Source organism: Alosa pseudoharengus, unplaced genomic scaffold (genome assembly GCF_046254945.1).
Source record: "Alosa pseudoharengus isolate Yale_2024_CS ecotype anadromous, Long Island Sound unplaced genomic scaffold, YU_APseudo_1.1 YU_APseudo_1.1_scf_3, whole genome shotgun sequence".
NCBI classification, from domain to species: domain Eukaryota; kingdom Metazoa; phylum Chordata; class Actinopteri; order Clupeiformes; family Clupeidae; genus Alosa; species Alosa pseudoharengus.
This window is the reverse complement of record NW_027468718.1, coordinates 11,523,952-11,546,101: the sequence shown is the minus strand read 5'-3', so window position 1 is coordinate 11,546,101 and position 22,150 is coordinate 11,523,952. Positions and strand designations below refer to the sequence as shown.

Sequence of the window (22,150 nt, the reverse complement as noted above, 5' to 3'; positions counted from 1 at the left end):
TTACCACCCCTCATCCTGAGGGTCACCCCTAGTTCGGTGACACAGGGGTTATCTTAGCTTTCCTAAGTCAAAACATTCCAACATAGGGGTTTCAGATGACACAAGAGTCAGAGTAAGAGGATGGTAATTATATTTCACTACATGTATGTAAGGTATACTAAACATTCAATGAGAGACATAAAAATGATCCCACAGCAGCAGTGTAGAAACACAGACCTGGTAGTGTAATAAATTATCATAGTGTAATAAATTATATAAAATCAGCAATTATTTCAGAGGATTCTAAACACAGAACATCAGAAATTCAATTCAAGTACCCACAACACGATGCCTCACAGAACATAACAGATATTAGATTCACTGCAGTGGTGATATTTTAATGTGCTTGTTGCAGCAGTGTAGAAAACACATAGATGGAAAACCATCATCAAAATGCCTGCATGCAACAAATCTGCAACATAGAAACACATAGAGTAATAAATGGCTCCAGCAATTATTTTAGGGGATATTCAACATATCAGACAATTCTGAACTAAATTAAAGTAGCCAGAAGCTGATGCCTCACAGGTCAGATATCAGATTGGCTGCAGTTACTGTGTGAGTGACTCATGACTGAACCCCACATGTCTCCATCCATCTCTGCATGTGGGCTCTTGTTCAGACAGAGACAGTTTCTAACAGATCTAACGGGGCTGCTCTACTGACACAGAGGCCTTCACTGCTACAATACTCAGAGGAAATTCACCAGTATTAAAGTATGGAAACACTCTCTCAGTGAAAGTGTGTGTGAGAGTGTGTATGTGAGTGTTATTATCAGGGTCAGAGAATGACACCTTTCCTCTGTCCCAGTCCAGCTGCACTCTGATCCTCTGGGGTTTCTTCTCCACTGTGAGGAGAGTGGAGGGCTGTGGTAGAGACCATGCTATATATTTACCATTATTATTAAACAGAGTCCACTTTCCACTCACATTGCCATATTGTCCCTTCCTCTGGAGGGACTCTGTCATCAAACCCACCCACCACCAGGTACTGTCCCCAACCTCCACGTCCCAGCAGTGAGTCCCTGAGTTAAAGCCCTCAGAGCCCAGAACACTGAGATACTTATCAAATCTCTCTGGGTTATCAGGAAGCTGCTGCCTCTCATCACCGCGTTTCATACTGGTCAGATTCTCAGACAGGATGAGTCGTGGGTGTGCAGTGTTGGGATCCAGAGTTACAGGAGCTGCAGAGAGAAAGAACACACACATGAGCTGAACACTGATGTGTGATGAGGATGCTGATGGTCATTATTAGCCTAATAGTGGTGTTACCAGCCTAATAGTGGTGTTACCAAGTGTAATGGCAGGAGAAGTAGTAACAGTACCAACATACCTAGAGATTGGGATGGTTTTATTTCAGTTAGCCTAATAGCTGGTTTGATTTGCATTGAGAGATGATCTCATGGAAAATACCCCATGCCAATCGTGAGATATGTGACCCTGCAAGGCGAAACCTGTCGTCTTGCGCACAGTGCTATTTTGAGGATATCCACGATAAACAAACTTACAGGTTAAAATGTCGAATTTCAGTTTTTTCATAAATCGACAGTATACAGTCTACACTTTCATATTGTGAACAATTTTCACGGATAAACATATGTTTTGACTGTTAAACCCTGACTTTATTTAGGTGAAGATTAAACACATTAGCAGTCATTCCATTTGTCCACGTCGCTATAAAGTTTTACGGTAGAGCTAAGCCTACTCATTAGGCTACTCGTTAGCCTACTCAATGTGTAAGCTCTCTATCGTTCTTGGCAGATGTAACCGAATATCAATGTGAAAGACTTGCCTTTCAGAGCACGAACGGTCAAAAGCACAAAGTTTTAGAAATATCCTGGCGTCATTTTACAGACTAGGAAAAGTTTTCCATTGTCGAAGCAGTAGCACATTTTAAAAGTGGGCCTGTAGCCTAGCTATACCCGAAATACATTAATTATATTCTATAGTGGCACCTTATGACAGTCCCAAGTATTAACTAGCAGCTAGGGGGCAGAAAAAGACACTCACTCGGTTGATAAAACTGGACATAGTAAGTCATCCGCTTCAAAGTCACGCTACCGTAAGGCTGATAATAGCTGTGTCCTCACACTATCGCACGTTACAATTTACTTAAAAGGTGATTTTCTCCCCTTTTGGCGTATCGCGACAGGAGAACCATGCCAATTTTGGATGCGGTTATCTTAGCGATACTTTTTGCAATACCCTCGATATACACATCGTTTGAAAGCTTAGTCAATGGCCGTTCATGTGAGCACATTAACTTAATTTTGTAAATTTTACCAAAACGACTGGTTTCGCTGGGTCACATATGGTAAAGGGTATGATCTGGGGTTATTTTAATTCCAAAGGCCAAGGGAAATTTATCAGGATGTAAAGTACCCTGGATCCATGAAATAACTGGCCTTTAAAAATAAAAATCTGCCTGCCTCTATGGAAATTCAACATAGGTTTATTATTTATGATACATTATTCATTCACAAAAAATGGTGAAATTTCTTTTCGCATGAGCAATTTTCCGTCAAGGATTCCCGTGACACTGAAAGACCGGGGTGCACGAAACTTGATGGGCATGTAGCCCCATAAGGATAGCATGGAACCATTTTTCCATTGTGAAAACATTGTCCCATGCTTGTTTTCCATTTCATTTCCTTTAATGGTCATTTATGGAGTTTATTTCCTCAAAAAACCCTGACGGATAACCATGGTCAACGTTTTACTCCTCCATAGCATAATTAAGTCCCTTTTGATAGCTTCTGGCGAAAATAAATCCTTAATCAACCAAAACGTCCTCAAAGCCTGCTTTGATATACTGTCAGCTGCCATTCTCCATAGTGTATTTCTAATCAAGTCTGGTATGTTTGTCCGAGTTTCACACGGTAACAATGGGGGGCGGGGCTTAGCGACAGGTCAGTTCCGTTCATGGGGGGCCATACAATAAATTGATATGTTATACGGCTCTTCACAATGCTAGTAGAACGCTCCATTGACTTGAATGGGATTTCCCAAAGTTCTAGCGGTAAGATATATTCATGTAATTATATATCTTATATGTCTTACCGCTAGAACTTTGGGAAATCCCATTTAGGGGTGGGGGGGGGGGGGGGGGGTGGCCTAAGAGAATTTTTTAAGCTTTAGGGGAAGGCCCAGGAGAAATGTTTTGGCCTGGGGGGAGGGCCGAGGAATTTTTTTTTTTCCTGATCCATGATATTTTTTCCCCCTGATCAATGATCCGTTTTCGATATTTTAAAAGGTTTGTAGGCCAAAACATGATTCACGTCTCTTTGACAGAGTGGGCGAGTCCAAAAAGTCGCAACCCTACCTGAATCTCCCACAACTCTCCTCGTAAGCTTGCAGGTCATCAGCGGTTATGAGTCATAAGGGTCATTCTACAGAAACGCACACTTTTGACATGGCAAGATGTCTGAAAATTTCTTTCATTTTCAAAACTTCAAACTTAGACCACACTATTACTTAACTTATTGGCTGTAAGAATACACTTAAGGGACACCTTAAATATTTTTTTACCTTTATTGAGCATTTATTTAAAGATTTCATGCACCGTCTATTTGTCACTGGTGTTACCTTACTCATTTTGGCAATAATTATAGGTTTTTTAAAAATATTATCTCTCAATCTCTTTAGCACATGTAATAAGAGCTACAGTACAATTATGATAAGGCAAAAAACAGGAGATTATTGATTTATTTATTTTAATTTTAATTTTATTTATTTTAATTTTAATTTTAATTTATTTCAAATGCGCAACCATGTATTCTCTATAAAAATGAAAATATCATAAAAAACAGTTATAAACAAATAATATTGCAATTGTTTAAATGTCATCTCTTAAGTCTAGCAAAATTAAATGAATATTAAATCATTATCATGTCGAATTTGACACATTTGTCTTAATGTTCCTGAAACACACAGTAACACCAGTGACATTTATGTAACACCAGTGACCAAAGATCTTGACTACTCAACTCAAATTAAGTATATGACACCAAATTGTTACATGTAGGCTAATAAAATCACATTGACAATAAGTGAAAGTATTTAACAAAGTATTGTAAACAAGAATTTCATACATTGTAACTGACAGTCACTGGTGTTACCCACATGAGGGTAACACCAGTGATGGTAACACCAGTGACAACTCTCAAGGAAAATGAAATTTACAAAATGGCTGCTACAGGGAATCAAACCACATGTTGTCATTCATGGTATACTCACTAAATTATGTATATTAATCCATTTGTAATCTTTTTTTTTTTAACTTTCCAAAGAATAAAATAGGTCATACCAGTGACGTCAACTAAAAGCTTCAAAGGAAAACTTAAGATAAATGAGAATATTTCTCAAAAATGAAAAGAGTCAGTGGTCTTACCATGTGTCTGTCTTCTTTGATCTTCAGGAAGGAAGTAAATAGATGTCCTGTGATGTCATCAGTCTGATTTTTTATATCAAAATGATAGTCTTTTCTAATGAGGTAACACCAGTGACATGACTCCATGGGACATACATTTTTATCATTTTATTTGTAATATTTAATTGCCATTTTGTATTTTTATCTAATGCATATAATATATTTGATAGTTATGTATATATTATTGCAATTTAACTGAATAAAAATCATGTTTTTGACTTAAAAATATTGCCCTCTGCCTTTGTACTTGACAGTTGGGACGGGCATTTTTGTGGTGCCTGGGAATTCATAAAATTGTTTAAAAACAAATACTGTCATAATGATGGCTCAAAAAGGTGTAATTGTTCAGGAAACATATTATTTTACTTTAAAATATAAATAAATTGCAACAGTAATATGTTTTAAAAATGTTATAGTCCTCTAAAGTCAGGGGACAGAAAAGTGTGCGTTTCTGTAGAATGGCCCATAAACAAAATATTTTAATGATATTCGGGTCATTTGCGGGTGGGTCAGTTAAAATTAATTAAATATATATTTTCTACAAATAGGCCTACTAAATATCACGAGAAGGCTAGCATCAATACAGTAAAGCATCAATACAGTAAGTCAACAGTAAAGAAGCTGAAGACGCGAGTTAAAACTAGACGTACCGCAGAGCAGTACAAAATATGAACGCCGGCAAGTCCAGCACATTTTTTCCACAAAAAGAAATCACGCATTATCCACACTCAATTCTCACTGGTATCTGCTAGACAACAAGTACCAAAACATGATTAGTTCATAGATTTCACATGTAAAATTGATTTTATACAACCCCACCCCCATCTTGCCTGTTCATAATTCTGAGAAATTCTTGAATTGTGTGCTTGTGTACGTGCACACGTTTATGTTTATGTGTGTGTGTGTGTGCGTGCTTGTGTGTTTGTCTGCGTATGTGTGTTTGTGCATGTGCATGCATGCGTACATATGTCTACTGTGTGAGTATGTGTCATACGTATGATTACTGTGAATGTATGCGTGTGCGTGTGTATCTGTTTATGCACATGTGTGCACATGGAATGGGTTAACATGACCCCTGGAGGCAAACATACAGAAATTGTATGTATTGTAATTGTATTGTAAAAACACAATAAATTAATTTATGTTACTATACACCAACTGGCATGTAGGTGGCCGGAGACAGTTTTCTGTGAATATCTCGAGAACCGTAGGGCCTAGGAGGTCCACCTTTTTTATGTATGTTGGTCTTAAGGGGGCATGTCAACCCATCCCATTACCACTTATTTCATGTATAGCGCCACCTAGTTAAAAATTAAAAAGCAAAAAATTAGGTGTTTTCATCACAATATCTCTGGCTGACAAGGTCAAAACTGCACGAAATTAAAAGTGTAGGATCATTATGACACCCTCTGAAGGCATGCCAAGTTTTGTGTACTTTCGTTCATGGGGGGCCTTACAATAAAATAATTTATTTGTACATTTAGTGACGTACACCAACAAGGATTCCCGGGACACTGAAAGACTGGGGTACACAAAACTTGGTGGGCATGTACCCCCACATGGATAGCATGGAACCGTCATTTTTCGTTTTGATCTGTAGCCCCCCCCGCTGGACTGGACCCCCCGAAAGGAGGGTAGGGCAGACACAGTTCTCTGTGAATATCTTGAGAACTGTAGGGCCTAGGATGACCATTTTTTTCCGTATGTTTGCCTCCAGGGGTCATGTTACCCATTTCATGTGCACACATGTGCACAAACAGATACACACACACACACACACACACACATACATTCACAGTAATCATACGTATGACACATACTCACACAGTAGACATATGTACGCTTGCATGCACAGGCACATACGCAGGCACACACACAAGCACGCACACACACACACACACACACACACACACACACACACACACACACACACCCACACCCACACACATAACATAAACATAACACAAACAATCAAGAATTTCTCAGAATTATGAACAGGCAAGATGGAGGTGGGGTAGTATAAAATTCATTTTACATGTGAAATCTATGAACTAATCATGTTTTGGTACTTGTTGTCTAGCAGATACCAGTGAGAATTGAGTGTGGATAATGCAATTTAGTGAGACAGTTAGAATCATATAGGCCTTTCAGCGTGATTTCTTTTTGTGGAAAAAATGTGCTGGACTGGGCGGCGGTCATATTTTGTACCGCTCTGCGGTACATCTAGTTATATTTGAGTTCTTCACTGTCAATTTCAAATGTTTGTGTGCATCATGTACACGTATGCTTATCTGCTTCTCCAGACACATGAACAAACTTATCTGGCACATCTCTCTCTACAATGCTGGCCCCAAGCACATAATCCCACCCAGTCTCCTGCTCAAGGTGTCTTCCTGTTTAAAGGGACTTTTTCTCCCATTTTTTCTCCCAAGGTCCCATTTCCACATCTATATCACAGGGGCAGTGTGTAGGATGTGTTTGATTAATGGAAGTTGGTTCTGCTCTGTTTGTTTGTTTGAGATGTGGATTTTATCTGCTAAGGACCCCTAGACAAATAGACCTACTACTGTGCTATATGTTTAGGTAGCACAGTCTATCCAAGTACTCCTAAGATTGATTGTGTGTGTTTATTTATTTTTAAACAGTAGACTACTTACTGTACTGAACAGTCTCCTGCATCTTCTCCCAGACTCTGAACTTCAAGTTGCCCAGATGCTTTGCCAAGTTGATCAGAGCTCCTGATACCCTTTCTGGATCCTGCAGTGTGCACTGGGCTCTGGAATAACATTCAGGAGTCAGTGCTGCTGTGGTTTTGGGTTCAGAACCACAGAGAAGAGAGAGAGACAGGAGGCAGATCATTCACCTTTCCACTGTGCTCTTGTAGTTCTGGAAAATAAAAGAGAGTAGGTTGAACATTATTGGTACAATAAGGTCTTTTTGTAGAGTGGACACATCCTACACATAAGTATTTTTGTTTTGTTACTGATTGACCAGTTGGTGCATAGCAGGCATTATGAAAAGATGGACGCCTTGCTTAAGGGCACAACGGTGGAAGCCAGGAATCAAACCGACAATTTGAAGGCTATTGCACACTAGCCCAGCTCCTTAACAACTGTACCACTACCACCTAGTTCAACACACCCCTGATATCCATAAATGCTGCCAGCAGAGACTCTCTTCTGTCTCAAACTCAAAGCCCTTTCTGTTGCCCCCCATCACCTGCTACTGCTGTACCAGATCATATCCAACCCATTCTACTCTACTGCTCCCCCTGCTGCTTCATTATGATAACTACATCCAACTGCCTCCACCTCATACTGTACGTGTCACCCACACTGCATCCAAGATAACTGGCCTCCTCACCCCCAACCTATCAGACCTCAACAGTAAAGCCACCAAACACAGAGCAGAGACAATGGTGCTGAATCCCAAAGTGAGCACTGAGCACTAAGGACTAAAGACTCACACATTTAATTGATCTCAGGTGCTAAGTGAGTGAGTGTGTGAGGCCACATGGGCTCAGATAGGTATAAATGGGTTTGGGACAGCACTTCACAAGATCACATGTTACCGTGGTGACGTTTCATAACAAAGATTTTGCTGACACTTTTGCGTTTGGTTTGGGAGTTTTCATTTTAAGTTTGTTGCTTTTCACACAACCTGGGCACAGGAGCCGGCTGCCTTATTCCACATTCTTCCAAACTCTTGTTTTACAAGCTGGTTGTGTGTCGTGCAGTTGTTTACCTTTGTAATTTTCGGATTTCCCTATGGTCTCTGCGGTAAATGTCACACCGCTTTGAACTGTGGGTAATTCCCTTTGGTGAAGTCTGCACTGACGCAGACTCACGGAAAGGGCTCAGTGTGTACTCAAACCCTCACACCCTTTGAAATGAGACATTGGGACAGCCCTTACGAATTTCACAAGAACACGCAGCAAAGTTTGTGAGTCTGTGAGTCCAGACTTTGGAATAGGGCCACTCACTTAGCACCTGAGATCAATTAGGTCCGTGAGTCCTTAGTCCTCAGGGCTCACTTTGGGATTCAGCCCATATCTGCATAATGAGTCATGCTGGAGCTGGAGCTGGTGAAGCGCGTCTCATCTACAAAAACTCAAAAAAGGAAAACAATACACCAAGAATTTGAAATTATTTGCTTTAACTCTACAGTTGTATTAATCAAAAGCTTATGTATTTGTTTTAACCTAACCCTTCCACATCAATCACAAATTAGGAGCTGATACAGCAAAATTCCAGCAGAACCGAGATTTACAGAGCCAGCCTTCCTAGCCCTTGCTGCCAAGGTGAAGGAAGCAGAACATTTGGGAAGAAAAGTTATTTGCTCACTTAGGTTAGACGAGGTAGTTATCAAGGCACATGTCCTGGGATGGAACTCGCTACTCGGAACTCGCTACTTGGAACTGGCTTTGTCGACATTGGGAATGGAGGGGATGACGATGAGTCTTCCCCGGTAGCAAAAGATGCTTTGGTGCTGATGGTGGTGTCTGTGAATGGCCCCTGGAAGGTACCATGTGCCTATTTCTTCATTGATGGCCTAAGTGGTGCAGAGCAGGCAAATCTTGTCAACATCTGCATTAAAAAACTGACAGATGAAAGCAACTGGAATCCATGCCTTTCCATGGAATTATTTTTGGAATCTGATCCCTTATCATACCTGTTCATTCGTACTCGTCGCCCGACTTATCGTGAATAAATTCAAGATGGCGGCGAACGGTAAACTTCCTGAAGGAACTGTCTGTATAAATCGTCTTGTAAATAAACTACCAGTGCTTTTTCAAAGTTCTCAATGTCTCGTCATAGCCGAGATGAGCTAGAGACAAAAGTTCACACTCACTTTACGTCAGTGGTCCCCAAACTTTTTCTTCCGAGGGCCAGCTCACCATGCCTGGCTCTAAGAGAGGGCCAGAGACTCGGAGTATATCAACCATAAATAGCTTAGTGCTGTGAACAACAGCAGTCTACCTTAGTTGAATATTCCATTACATTTAATCATCACTGCAATTTAATACCATTGCTAGCTGTGTTTATGTTGCCACCATGCCATATCAGTGTAAAATGTAGCTCAAATGAAATAATACTAATATAAAGACTGTTTCTTTGCATACATAGTTCAAGTTGTTAACAAGCAATATCCTACAAATAATTTAAAGTTATCAAACTATGAGAAATTTATGAAGTGCTGGCAAACACATCTGAAATGACCACCATTCTAACTTTCACTCACCTGATGAGAACTTTGAACTCTGTATGAACATTTGAATGTGTGAATAAAAAATATAAATAATTATCCCAGAAAGTCCCAGAAATATGACTTGAATAGAAGTTAGTTAGTTATCAACAAATAATTGATAAACTTTTAGAATACTTTGAGCTCTGATGCAGTCAGCATAGGCCTCTTACATTGTTTGCAGGTAGGCCTACATTTCATTCCGTTTTCGATGGCAAACGCGAAACAGTGGCAAAACAACCACCAGTGGACAAAAATAGTATTACATGTGTACTGTTAAGACTTGCCATAGAGAATGAATGGGGAAATTACGGAGGTTATAGTTTGACGATGTCGTACTCCCGTGCGGGCCAGATGCTATATAGCCTACCACTGACATGTTTTGGGGGGCCACCCAAAGTGAGTTGGCGGGCCGGACCACTGCTTTACGTCAATATTACAGAACTTCTCCTTTAAGGAAAGACTTGATGATTCTTCCAGTGAACTTTGGGATTCTAGAACTGATACAGATAAATAAATGTTTAAGTTGAACCAACTGAATTTTACAAGTTTGCAAGATGAAATAGCAAAAAAGTGGAGATAACTTTTTTTCTATTTTACCACGTCTTGCTGATTATTTGAGTTATATTCGAGGTGTAAAAGTCCGGCTCACATTTTTGTTCCAACCATTCACTTAATGAGCTGATTCTAATTAGCGCAACTCTTAAGCCAGGTGGATCAGCTCATTAGTGAAATCACCTGTATTGTTTCTACTTTCTACTTTGACACGAACACCTCTGATTACTAACATGAATTCTCCCGATTTCCCATTTATTATTGGGATAAATGCAGAGACCAAATTTCCCTCACAGGATCAAAAGAGTATATATACCCACTCTGGGCCTTGTCCCTCCACCCCTTCTTCACACGGCTCCCATCAGGGGAAGATACAGTGGCCTGATACTTAAATGATGCTCCCCGGCAGTGCCTTATATGTGTGTGTGTGTGTGTGTGTGTGCACACGTTTCACTCTTCTCCCATCTTATTGTGTTCCTGCTCTCCTCTCTAGAATCATCTCACACCATATCAACAGCACACTCAATCAGAGACCACTGACACAAACCCGGCAGAATGAGTCCAAAGATGACATCACACATCAGGATAATGGAATGGGGTGGATGGCATGGGCAGGTCACCTCAACTAAACAGCCAGATGTGATATTGTTAAATTATCACTGGACTTAGAGATTCAACACCCTTACAGCCAGATGTGCTATTGTTAAATTATCACTGGACTTAGAGTTAGAGATCTAACACCCTTACAGCCAGATGTGCTATTGTTAAATTATCACTGGACTAGTGGACTTAGAGTTAGAGATCTAACACCCTTACAGCCAGATGTGCTATTGTTAAATTATCACTGGAATTAGAGTTAGACATCTAACACCCTTACAGCCAGATGTTCTTTTGTTAAATTACCACTGGACTTAGAGTTCGAGATCTAAGACCCTTACATACAGTGGATGGTTCCTACCTGCAGGAATGTGATGTCATCAGCTCCCATCTCCTTTTCTATGTCTCTGATTGTGTCTGAAAGAGATGAGATATTTCTGCTCATCTTCTCAATCTTCTCCTTCATCATCTGACTCTTCTGCTCCTCTTCCTCCCTCAGTGCAGCTATCCTGGCTGCCTCTTCATCTTGTAGAAACTGGTGAAGCTCCAAAAACTGCTTCTTGATCTGTGTCTCTGTGTATTTGGCCTGAGTCTGGATAACATCAAGGTGCATGTCAACATGAGTAAGATTAGGGTCTTCATCATTATGCATAAGAAATAGCATCAGTAAATAAAGCAACCCAATGGAAGAACACATATTAAGTAAATAATAACAGTCTTTACAATCTAACATTAGGATTAATTAAAAGGTAAAAAGTCAATATATAATTAATACTGGCATAGGTTATTTCTTAATATAATTTTCTTTTTTAAACTAAAATCATTGAATTCAGCTGAAGTATACATAATCCATTACTTATCATTAAAGGGACACCAGGCAACGTTTTCATGTTAATTAATCATCTTCGTAAGTCGGTATATGGTTAAATGACTCATTACAGGGCGAATGAAGGCTCTCTCGCCCGCCCTTACTGCCTGTAGGAAGAATATCCCGCTTGCAAGTTCAGTGTATCCTACCCGCCGACCTTCAGTCTCACAAAGTCTCAGACATAGCGAGAAGTAGGATCAGTTTACATCCTGCATCCCCAGCACAAAGGCAGGCTATTGAAACCCGGCTAGCAATTGTTGCAAACGTGTGTATAATGGTAGCCTGGAAAATCCAGACCCTGATAATCTAGAAAGATTAAGGGTCTGGCAAAGAACAATGTAATGGCCCAACTCGAGGGGCAGCAACAAGCATGCATTTAATAATCTCACTGCACGCAATTGAATAACACTAGACCATGTTTACTCTGAATGATTTTCATACTTTGACGCAATCGGATAACACTACAACAATGTGTACTGTCCTCCAACGTTGCAGCGCTGTCTTCATCCATTTAGCTGGCTCCTCGGAATGTTGGGGTAAAAGTAACGTGCATCATTGCTCTTTGCCAGAGTGTCTCGCAGAGACAATTTCACTCGCGAGAACTCTGGATATCCAGGGTATGGCAGAGCCAGCGAAGAAGCAGTGAAAACCCTTGACGGAAGATGCAAAGAAAAGGAAAAGAGCTCACACACGTATCAACACGTACAGACGCTAGGGGGAGCTTCGTAGAGAAAAAGCACTCAGGCTTGCCTGGTGTCCCTTTAACAAATCATAAGTAAGGAACAATGCCCGACGAGGTGTCCATTATCAGAAATAAATTGACGAATTTATTTCTGATAATGGACGCATCAAAGGGCATTATCCCATTTATACCATGGTCACTTACGAAATAAATAAATATGAAATCGATTATTAATACTAAATGAGTTTTAGAGCTAAAATCGTTAGTTTTTTCAGCTGTTTATTGCAACGCTATGGAATGTTGATAAGTCATAAGTTGTAATGTATTTAGTCTCCGTTGCCTTGGTTACCAACTAGTGTTTGAGCCAGCGCAGTGATTTAGAACTGTCATCAGGCAATTCGAATGGAACGTCTTTTTATAGGTGTAGTATATCACTTTTTAAATGACACCCTTTTCAACCTAGACCATGGCATAAACACCCAATAATTAATTCCTATTCTACTTACATTTCACGGACATATGTGGATATGGTTTGGCATCATTATAGTAATCCACTCACCTTAATATACTGAGCTGATTCATGACAGGTGTCTTTAGCCTTCTGAAAAGCCTTCAGCTTGTCCTGCAGTTTGACTGTGAGTTCCTCCTGAAATTAATAGCACTATAATGTGTCTGTGTCTCTTTCAGATTACACTGACCACTGACCTGAATAGAGCCGTGCTACATTCTTTTTAAGACACATGTGGATCTTGTCATGATACCTATCCGTCTTGTTAATCCATATTAAAAAATAAATAAATGTGTGTATTTGTGTGTGAGAGAGAGAGCAAGAGAGAGAGAGTGTGTGACAGAGAGAGACAGTAATATGAGCATACTTCCAGGTGGCAACATTAAATAAATTAATCATCTAAGTAAAGCATAGCTGTATCAGCAGTAGTTCAGAAACAAACAGTCTAACTCTCTGTGCCTGTATGTGTGTGTGTGTGTCCTTGCCTATATGTCTCTCTCTGTGCCTGTATGTGTGTGTGTGTGTCCTTGCCTATATGTCTCTCTCTGTGCCTGTATGTGTGTGTGTGTGTCCTTGCCTATATGTCTCTCTCTTCCTCTGTGTGTGTGTGTGTGTGTGTGTGTATGAGGGGCCGTGCAAGACATTATTCATTCTGGCCCTCTCACATACATACATTCTCACTCTCACATACATACATTCTCCTCTCACATACATACATTCTCCTCGCACATACATGTATTCTCATTCTCACATACATACATTCTCCTCGCACATACATGTATTCTCATTCTCACATACATACGTTCTCCTCTCACATACATGTATTCTCATTCTCACATACATACGTTCTCCTCTCACATACATGTATTCTCATTCTCACATACATACATTCTCCTCTCACATACATGTATTTTTACTCTTCCTTTCATATACATTCATAGTTTTTACTCTAAAGAGAATATATGCATATGAGAGAAGAATGTAGGTATGTGTGAGAAGAATGTATGTATGTGTGTGTGAGAAAGTATAGTGGAAACGGAAGGAGTATAGTGGAAACGGATGGCCAGCCATTTAGCACGACGTGATTGGCTGAAAAGGCCCGATGTGTTCTCACTGTAAAAAGTTTCTGTAAATTTACACCTAGATTCCAACATTATTCACCGGGTTCCTTTAATAAACAGGACTTTCTGGTCATTAGTAAGACAAATGTGTAAAATCAGGCTCCAACACTGTAACACCGTAATGTTTATTCTGGAACACAAGTACTTCCTGTTATCTATTAACGTTACCTTCGTTCTGGTGATTGGAAGCTGTCTGCTGAGAGAAGACGACGATACGTTGGAATCATACCCAAACCCATCAACACAATAAGGTGAGTTTATCTGTCATCTTTGACCAGAAATACAACGTTTGAAACCACACTCGTCATGTTTATACAAGTTGTATAATACAACATCTCTGAATGTTACCCTGCTGAAACGAAGTTAGTAGCAGTGCTATTCAGCTAGCCAAGACCGCGCTTTCGCCCTTTTTAAGCCATGCGTTATCGTTTTCGTTATCAAATTTTTCGTTTCTTCATTGCAATCTGAAGCCATCTAAATGTATTGGTATGTGTAGGGTATGCGTAGTTTTTGAAAGTTTAACTCGCGTGATTTACCTGCTATAACACGTGCTTGCTAGCTAAGTCTGCTTAGCATCATCAGTTTAATAAACCAGTGGCCAAATAAACAATATGGCACAAACGGATCAGTGTTGACTGCTGCTTTCAGTGTTTACTTGTATGCATGGATTTCGCCCGTGCTGGTAATTACTTAAAGTTGTGTTAAGTCCTTCAGTTGACAGTTTAGAAAGCTAATGCTAGTTAGTAGCCTAGCTAGCTCTCCATAGCAGAGGTGGTTGCATGACACGCGTATGGTATTCCTCCTGAGTTCATTTGAGCTAGCGGCATGCAACAGGAAGATGTTTACATGTCAGATATGTGGGCATCAGTCCACTACGTCTATTTATGTGAGCCATACCTAAATTGCATGACAATATACCCAATATAGACCTTCCATGCTGTGTTCCAGATTGTCAAATGAAATGTAAGAGACATGCAGGTCTCCCCTGGGGATCAATAAAGTATCTATCTATCTATCTATTTATCTATCTAGGTCTTAAGACGCACATATATAGAAACCATAAACAATGTGGTTTTGATAAGACAGACACAATTTCAAAAGCAAGCACCCTCACTTTGCACACACATTCCTCACACAAACATCTTATCACACCCGCCTCATCACTTTTAATCATTCAACGGCAGACACACACACACACACCTTTCATACTCACCTTGCAGACAACTCTCACATTCACTCACTCCTTACATACATACACACACACACTCACAGAGATTACATTCACTTTCTCACACACGCACACACACACACATCATGAAGAGTTGTTGAGTGCCTTTCTTTTCTTTTGCTAAGGGATGTGCGACTGAAGCTGATGTTGAGTCTTCCAAGCCTATCTGTGACACCTCGCCTGATATTACTACCGGTAGGTATGTTTGTTTTCATTCACTAGAGTAATAATGATCACATATACATATTTAAATCAACTTTTTAACACTAAATGTTTTTTTTCTGTTTTGAATTTTGTTTGGACAAAATCCTAAAAGGAATCTAATCATAGTTGACATGTGGATCTATATCTTAAATTGAATATGATAAATTATTTTTTTCAGGTGAACGACAAGGTAATCATCAAAAGTGGATGGTCAGCATTGAATCCTTAATCGTTTGTGAAGGGTCCAACCTCGCCACATTTCTAACAGGCCTTGCGACATGTTTCTCCACCTTCTACATTCTGAATCTGCAATATCAGGAGGAGGCAGCGTGCACCCTTGAAATTATCCAGAGAGGTAAGTTCATGTCACACTTTCGAACCAGAATTTGTTTTATGTGTGGTATGTATTGGGGGGGCCACAGGGGGGCCACAGAACACTATACTTCTACTTCATACAACTGATTAAATCAAATATAAATGCAGTTACAGTAAGTAATAAATGTCAGTTAATTTCATTTTGAGAAAGTGTGTTAATGTTACAAATTCACATCCGATTTATTCACTTTGGCACAATTTTCCTCTACATGAATCCTAGTGTACCCTATCCGTTTTTGTAACTCTCTCTCTCTTGCTCTCTCTCTCTTTCTCTCTCTCACAGAGAAAAGTACCAGAAGAAGCCTAAGAACAATCACTAATAAGTAAAGTGAATGTTACTTGATTTCTCATGAATGTTACTTGATTTCCTCCCTGATTATCATTTATACTCATCTCTGTACTTTAAATTCTTCTGGACATAATCTGTCAGTTTATTCATTCTCACATGTACACAAGCCCAATGCGATGCAATGATATTGATAATTGATAAATATCTGTGATAATTATTCTGTATCTTATTTGATTTTGAAATAGTACTACTGTAGATAACATGTCTACATTTTACATACATATGTGATACACAAGCCTAATGCAATGTTTTTATTCCTTGTTTTTTGAAATACGATTTTCAAAATACTACTAGATAGCGTGTCTACATTTTAAACGGGCCTAATGCAATGTATTTGTTTTCTGTCTTCTGTTGTGTAACTAACGTGGAGGATCACAATTATGTTATATACTTAACAGGAATTTAATGTTATGGTAGTCTGCCGTTAAACAACGGGAAGCTCCTGGAAATCCTGCCAGTTGTTTCCTTTTAGTTTACAGGAAATTAATGTTGTTATTTTACATTAACTTAATGTTAAACCGGGGCACCGTTAAATAATAATGGACTGCCAATTCATTCCAAGTGATAGTAGGTGAAGAATTTGAGGTCTTGAAATACTGTATTGATGCCTGCCTTGACGGCCAGTCATTAGAGTTGGTGGCATAAGTATGTGTATATTTTCAGACTCTGTTCTCTGTCTATTTTCATGAGCAGTAACCAGAAAATTAAGAAATCCATACAAGGACTCCACGGCCCTGATTGCTTCTCTGTCTTCAGCAGATCTTGATTGACAACAATCCTGATAAAGTGTGCACGTGATCAGAGAGTTCCCCATACAACCTCTCATGCACAAAAGAATCCACACCTCCCCTTTGTATGTCCTCAGCACATCGTAAAACATCACCAAAATGCCTAATATCATCTTCATTGGCACATACCAACAAAATACAACACAAAAACAGCACTTGAAAAGTACATTACTTACCTTCACATCAACTGCTGCTTTGTCAATGGGACTGAACTTATGATGTTTGTGTAATTCATCTTGACACATAAGACACACAAGCTGCTGATCCTCTTGACAGAAGAACTCAAGTTTTCTTTTGTGAAGAATGCAAGACACGTGTGTCTGACTCCTCTCTAGTAAGAAGGTCTCACACAGGTTCTTTAATGCCAGATTTGGGGGTGTCCCCTCCTTTGATGATCTCCTCCTGCAGACTGGACATTCTTTGGTTTCTTTGCTCTCCCAGCAATTCTGCAGACATTCTTTACACACATTGTGATTACACGACAGAATAACAGGATCCTTGAAGATATCCGTGCAAACAGGACAGGTAAGATCCTCCTCTAGACTTGAAGCCATTCTCTCCTTCAGTAAAAGAAAAGAAAACTTTGCTTTGACTTCAGATATCTGACCTTTTAATGGTTTCCAAAGCACTGGTGTGCGTTAAGTCTTTCCTTTTAATGCTGATTTGTTGACTTTACTTTCACTTTCATGAGAGTGAAAATTGTAGTCAGTCTCTGAATACTCTCCGTGTTTTTACATTTCTTGTGCAAAGTTTAAACTGCTTCAACTTGTTTTCACAAACAATGATGCTCTATAAATGTACTTATAAAATGACTTTTCCACTAAAATTCCTCACGTACCAGAGTAGTTGTTCAGCTGTAATGGAGAATAGAGCAGCCGTCTGCCACTGAGCTTCACTTCCTCCTTCAGGACAGGTGAGTTAGAGGGCGGGATGTAGAGGAGGTGCACGCTGATTGGTCAGTCCCAACATTTCATCACAGAACCAGTAGCCTATCTAAGCCCTATCTGAACTTGATGTGGTTCAGACTCAGGTTCAAAGTCCCAGGATGAGTGAACTCTAGCTGGGGCGAGAACAGGAATATTGTGTGTGTGTTTAACTCTGCTGTCAACACAGTACTCTTGTGATGGAGTGTTCATACAGACCCTCACCCAACTGCTGTGAACTACACCTCAGCATTCCCTACTGCTGTGAACTACACCTTAGCATTCCCAACTGCTGTGAACTACACCTCAGCATTCCCTACTGCTGTGAACTACACCTTAGCATTCCCAACTGCTGTGAACTACACCTCAGCATTCCCTACTGCTGTGAACTACACCTTAGCATTCCCAACTGCTGTGAACTACACCTCAGCATTCCCTACTGCTGTGAACTACACCTCAGCATTCCCAACTGCTGTGAACTACACCTCAGCATTCCCACCTGCTGTGAACTACACCTCAGCATTCCCAACTGCTGTGAACTACACCTCAGCATTCCCTACTGCTGTGAACTACACCTTAGCATTCCCAACTGCTGTGAACTACACCTCAGCATTCCCCACTGCTGTGAACTACACCTCAGCATTCCCAACTGCTGTGAAGTACACCTCAGCATTCCCTATTGTTTACTCAGCTGTGCTGCGCTCTTCTACTCCAGTCTGGAATTATGTGTTGGATTCAGTTGGAGTTTTTTAGTTGTTTATTTCTTTTCTGTTGTGGCTTTAATTCGGCTTCAGGGTGGATTTGTACTTGCAGTTCTATTTTATTGTGATGTTATTATTGAAGCACTCACCTTTTCGCTGTGCTCTTGTAGTTCTGGGAAATAAAGTTAGACAGAAACTCATCATTATTATTATTATCAATTACATTAATACACAGGATTAGATGTTAAAATCCCTTGTGCCAAAATCCAAGGTAAAAACACATTCAGAAGCCCCTGCTCAAGTTTAACTTTAAAAAGTACACTACCCACAAATCCGCCAACAAATGGTCACAAGCACAATGCAAATGGCCTATCCAACAGCAGTAGCCTATATAGTATGCGGCATGTCATTGGGGTTATCAAGTGGGCACCCTCATTCACCGATGTTTCGTTAAGTTAGGCCCACGACACCTCATGAAGGCTTAACAGTGAAACCAGCGTCCTGGAGACACTCCCCTCCATGCTACCACCATATTACCACATTGAAATATCCACTACTCAAAATACTCTTAACCAGCCCAGGCATGGTCTAAGTTGGCTAGGTCGGTCCGTCCCGTTGATGTGGACTGAACCATAAACCATAAAGAACCTTAGCCAAGTACCATCACCCTAGGCACAGCCCATCACAAACACAAAACAAATTAGCCAGTTAGCTTAGCCCATTATCTTAGGCCCCATCCCAAACACAAAACAAATTAGCCAGCAGTTAGCTTACACCCCATGCTGCCCCATATTACCACAACAAGCATCCAAATACCCTTAACCAACCTAGGCATGGTTTAAGTTGGCTAGGTCGGTCCGTCCCGTTGATGTGGACTGAACCATAAACCATAAAGAACCTTAGCCAAGTACCATCAACCTAGGCACAGTCCATCACAAACACAAAACAAATGAGCCAGTTAGCTTACCTTAGCTTGCGCCCCAGGAAGGGTAACTTCTCCTTACCCACCACCAAAACAAATGAGCCAGTTAGCTTACCTTAGCTTGCGCCCCAGGAAGGGTAACTTCTCCTTACCCATGACCAAAACAAATGAGCCAGTTAGCTTACCTTAGCTTGCGCCCCAGGAAGGGTAACTTCTCCTTACCCACAACCATTCGCTTGCCCGTTCTGCTGCTAAGGACATGTTACTAACCACCTGCCTTAGACTTCGACCACAAATGCCCAATTCAGACAGCAAGCCAATAGCAGATCTGGCCACAAACCCACGTGCACCGATTTCAATAGGCCTTAATCGTGCACTCCAACCTCGCTTAGCTGCCTCCTCTGCTATTTCAGTATATTTAGCTCTCTTCAGCTCATTGGCCACTTCCACTCTGTCTTCCCAAGGAACAGTGAGTTCAATGAAGTAAACTATCTTCTCTGAATCCGACCATAGAATTACGTCAGGACGTAGCTTAGTACTCACTATATGTGGAGGTACCGCCATCTGCTGGCCAAGATCAACCTTCATTTCCCAGCCCGCCCCATTTTTCAACTGGCCGGTTTTGCACCTGGCCTTCGCGGAACAAGGTTTATCCCCCTGACGTACAAAGTTAATTTGCCTTACCCCTTTACTAGCTGCTAATGAATTGACTTCTCTTCTTTTATCCTCTATTGCCGCTGCCACACATTTCAATACCTGGTTATGACGCCACGTATACCGCCCCTGGGTGAGACTTACCTTGCATCCTGATAGGATATGGTGGAGACTGCCCACACACGAGCAAAGTATGCATTTATCATCCTCACCAAACCATTGACTTAAATTCTTGGGAGATGGGAGCACATCATATGTAGCACCTAACATAAATCTGATCTTACTAGCTTCCATGCCCCATAGATCTTTCCATTTAATCTGTCTTTTTTCCACCCCTTCCCAGTTCACCCACTGCCCTTGTTTTGCCTGCGACACTGCCTTAGTACATCTTACAGCCTCCTCCTGTCTATGCATTTCCTCCACTACCATTTTCCTCTTTTCTCCTGCAGAAGCCTTACTCCACAAGGGTTTACTTGCACCCACCCCTAGACCCCCCCGCCCGTGCTGCACATGGCCCATTATATCTCTATGCTTCAATGCTGATTGAGCTTGCTTAACTGCCTGCTCTGGGTTCCACTTCCTCCCTGCATTAACTGAGGGTGCAACTTTCCTCACCACTGGGTCCTTGGACTGAGTAAGAGTCAATTCCAATCTAGCCTTAGCACACTTAAATTCCTCTGTCAGACTAGATATTGGCAACTCTACAATACCCTTCCTATACAAGGCTACACTGCTTAAGCAGCGTGGGACTCCAAGCCATTTTCTGACAAAGGAGTTGATCATTTTTTCCAACCTCTCTACCTTTGACAGAGGAACTTCATAAACTGTCAATGGCCACATTAGCCGAGGCAACAAACCAAACTGCAAACACCAATCATCATCATCAGCTGCTAGTGGTTGGGGTTCAGAATCACAGAAAAGAGAAGGGTAAGGCTATTTGCACCCCTGGTACAATTAGCAGTGTATGCTATTCGTACCCTGGTGCAATTAGAAGTGAATTCTATTCGTACCCCGGTGCACACAGCAATGTGTCCTATTAGTACCCCGTCTGGTACAAATATCAATGTATGCTATTTGTACCCCAGTGCACACAGCAATGTGTCCTATTAGTACCCCGTCTGGTACAACTATCAATGTATGCTATTTGTACCCCGGTGCACAAAGCAATGTGTTCTAGTAATCAATGGTCACTGGTCACTGCTCACCTGGACACAGTGCAGTATGGACACTGGACACTGCTCACCTGGACACAGCGCAGTATGGTCACTGCTCACCTGGACACAGTGCAGTATGGACACTGGTCACTGGTCACCTGGACACAGTGCAGTATGGACACTGGTCACTGCTCACACTGACAGATCCAACACATGTGATGGGCACAGGCTGGGGCCTCACCAACCTCAGTCAGGTCATCTGGTGATGAAGTCCTGAAACACCCACTGACCCCAGGTGTGAATTACTGACACCAGGTGTGAATTACGGACTCCAGATAAGAACAGCTGAACAGCTGGTTCTCTCAACTGTCATGTTCTGTATTTCTCCTTTGTGTATTTGAATTAAGGTCACCCCATCTTCAACAGAAATCTGTCCTGAACGGCCTAGTCACACACAGCTCCTGGTGATGTGTGTGAATATGCACTGCAGTAAGTCTCCACATGACACCTGTGTGTGTGTGTGTGTATGTGTGTGTGTGTGTGTGTACGTGTGGGTTCCAAATGACCCTCTAAATGAGTATTTCTAAGAAGGGGAGACTCAGAAATTTCCACATAATTTACTGAACTGATATTTTGATGTGCTTGTGGCAGCAGTGTAGAAACACAGACCTGGATAACAAACCATCATAGTGTAATAAATGATATAAAATCAGCAATTATTTCAGAGGATTCTAAACACAGAAGATCAGAAATGCAATTCAAGTACCCAGAAGATGATGCCTCACAGAACAGAACAGATATTATACTGTA

The 22,150-nt window shown here is 40.8% G+C and overlaps 1 protein-coding gene and 1 long non-coding RNA gene across 2 annotated transcripts; one reads left to right on the top strand and one right to left on the bottom strand.

The window, feature by feature from the left end:
- Positions 1-356: 356 nt before the first annotated feature.
- LOC143100192 (zinc-binding protein A33-like) lies at positions 357-18,820 on the bottom strand. The gene is made up of 6 exons (XM_076263162.1): positions 17,163-18,820; positions 12,973-13,059; positions 11,225-11,455; positions 7,331-7,353; positions 7,125-7,243; positions 357-1,222 (listed from the first exon to the last, which is right to left on the bottom strand). Exons 1-6 carry the CDS (start codon positions 17,538-17,540, stop codon positions 684-686), a joined length of 1,377 nt encoding a protein of 458 aa, XP_076119277.1. The 5' UTR covers positions 17,541-18,820; the 3' UTR covers positions 357-683.
- Positions 15,082-16,520, top strand: LOC143100199 (uncharacterized). The gene is made up of 3 exons (XR_012981866.1): positions 15,082-15,465; positions 15,653-15,829; positions 16,133-16,520. It is a non-coding gene; the product is annotated as an uncharacterized LOC143100199 (long non-coding RNA).
- Positions 18,821-22,150: the final 3,330 nt, after the last annotated feature.